General features: G+C 43.7%; 1 protein-coding gene across 1 annotated transcript in view; it reads left to right on the plus strand.

Annotated features, from left to right (window-relative positions):
• The first annotated feature begins 807 nt into the window (after window positions 1-807).
• LOC122256460 (leukocyte elastase inhibitor) overlaps window positions 808-2,500 on the plus strand; it is a 3,359-nt gene continuing 1,666 nt past the window's right edge. The window contains exons 1-3 of the mRNA XM_043021184.2: window positions 808-974; window positions 1,915-2,047; window positions 2,242-2,500. The exon at window positions 2,242-2,500 is cut by the window's right edge and continues 1,666 nt beyond it. Of these exons, the coding sequence (XP_042877118.2) occupies window positions 1,916-2,047; window positions 2,242-2,500 (391 nt within the window). The 5' untranslated portion in view covers window positions 808-974; window position 1,915. The remainder of the gene's footprint in view (window positions 975-1,914; window positions 2,048-2,241) is intronic.

Here is a 2,500-nt window from a genome sequence, read left to right on the forward strand (position 1 = left end):
TCCCTCCCCCCTCGACCCCCTACCCTCTCCCTCTCCCCTCGACCCCCTACCCTCTCCCTCTCCCTCTCCCCTTGACCCCCTCCCTCTCCCCACGACCCCCCACCATCTCCAGCCCATGGTGATACTTAGGACGTTGAGAAAGCACTATTGCGCTGAGGAATTGTGTACTACTCTTTCCTAATGGCTCGAGGGGTCTGTCTCTTCCTAGCCTTATCTCGGCGATCTAATTTAATTCAGGTAACGTGGCGAGAATGTAATATGCACTTCCATTGCCTTTCCGGCGAAATTTGTGAAAGAGAATATGAATTAGGATGGAAACAGTTACATGGTCTCACTATTTTTTAATTCATTTTCACGCCGTACGTTTCCTATTTCGATGGTTGGGAATATATATGATGGTAACACTTCTGACCTGGACCCAGTGGTTACTCAATCACTACTAGGGACCATCTTGTAGCTATTACTTTCTCACCATAAGCAGTCACTACTCTATGACCCGAAGAAAATGTGTAGGGGGAGCCGCCATGACGTCATTGGAAATCCCAGGTAGGAGAGTGCTGATGCGAGATGCCGGCGGCTTGCATTGACTCTAAATCTCTTTTTCTTTGTCACTTAATCTCCGAGATTTGACTGATGTCATAGGGGTTATTTTCGCGAAGTTTCGAATGTCTCTGTGGGGTTTGAAAGGAATGATAGGATTAGTTAGTATTAGACTGAGGCGCAATTAGACCCATCGGTCGAGCAGTGGGGTTGCCAGCTAGTCTTATGCTGTCTTGTCACTACCTCCTCACGTAAACAGTCTCTGTTACAATATCCTGTCAGGCGAACGCTCACAAATTGGGGTTCCCGCGGGGGAGTGGTCACAAGCGAGTAAACTTCTTGGAATCGGGAATTGGAAAAAAGAGATAGATTTATAAGAGAGGCAGAGACTTCAACGCCAGTCAGTGACAAGGAAGCTTTAGTAAAACCCACAGGTAAGGAAGTGCTCAGATCCTTTGCCTTGGCTGAGAATAGAATGGATTTGTGACATGATTGTTCTGTGCGAAACGTGTTGATGAAGAACATGTCATGCCTTTCAACTCTTAGGGAGATTGATTAGAGATAAACAAGGCATGAGTGATTATAGCCATTTTATTTTTTTCTGAAAATGTTCTTTTGTTAATGAGTGATCAGTTAGAAAAGGCTGATGAGCATTCATTTCTTTCTGGATATATTTGATAAAATAAGTCGGCATAGACATAGTTATAGAGAGGGCATAAAAGCTGTGTTGAGAATGATATACGCAGCGTTAATCACAGACTTAAACGACACATCACTTATAACATCACAACGCTATAACGACAAATAACCCCGCAGATAAAAAAATCCGCAAAGAATCAAAATGAAAACAGAAGAACAATCGAAATAGGCTAAACATATGTAGACTGTTCATGAAAGTTCATAGAGGTCACAGATCTCTCTTTGCCGGCGAGTCTAACCTTGACGACACCACTGCCGCATCTCATTGCTGTTAAGATCTCGCCTCTTGTTAGAATTAATAGGCCTTTGTCTTGCTCTATTGTTCGGATCGGATGTTAAAACACGCCCCGAAGACTCTGGTGTATGGTGCTAGTTTTGTTTGGTTGTTTGTTTTATGCTTCTTAGGGCGATGTTTAACACCGTTAGTATTCCCTGTGGGCGGTTTTGCCTCGTGACTTTTTGTCTTTGTTTGAATTAAAAAAAAATATATATATACGAAAAGGTTTCGTTCGGCTTCCTACTTGTGTATTTTTTATGTTTTTTTTTCCTCGCATTTTTCTTTGTTAATTGTCATCCCCCCGTAAGAGTTCTAGTCCTTTCACACAAATCTTTTTATTATTTTAGTTATTCTAGGTCAATGAAAATGTCCTAATGCCCTTTTTTTCTCTCTTTCAGGATGCGCACATACGTCGTTGTAATGGCGGTGGTTCTGGGGGTGGGTTTGGCTCTTCCGGGTCCGCTAGAACCCACCCTAAGGTTCCACTCAAGACGTCAGGCAGAACCAGGCCTTGGTGATCTCATTCAGGAGGTATGTGTCACTTCTGTTTTGTGAATATGTGTGGTTTCTTTGTTTATTTTGGATTTGTCTGTTGTAGGTTCGTTTCTATTAGGTATTGTTATTGCATTTAAGCGTATATCTAGTTCTGATAGACTTTAGTGATTGGGATTACTGATTAATGGTATTCATGACTGTAAGTTTGATTTTCATTTTCACTGTTACAGTTTGCGCTTGATATTTCGTCGGTATCATGGAGTCAGCAAGGCAACATGGTGCTCTCCCCGTTCAGCATCACCTCATTGCTGTCTATGCTGCTTCTGGGGACCTCTGGCACCACTTACCATGAGCTGCGGTCCGCCCTGCTGTACCCTGCCACCGCCGAGGACTCCGCTGTGCACACCAGCTACCAAACCCTAACTCGGGGTCTCATTCAGGATAAGCCTGGCATGATCGTTAGCATCGCCAACCGACTGTACCTCCAGA

Source organism: Penaeus japonicus, unplaced genomic scaffold (assembly GCF_977035675.1).
Source record: "Penaeus japonicus unplaced genomic scaffold, GWHDUDI00000001_assembly GWHDUDI00000035, whole genome shotgun sequence".
In the NCBI taxonomy this organism is placed as follows: domain Eukaryota; kingdom Metazoa; phylum Arthropoda; class Malacostraca; order Decapoda; family Penaeidae; genus Penaeus; species Penaeus japonicus.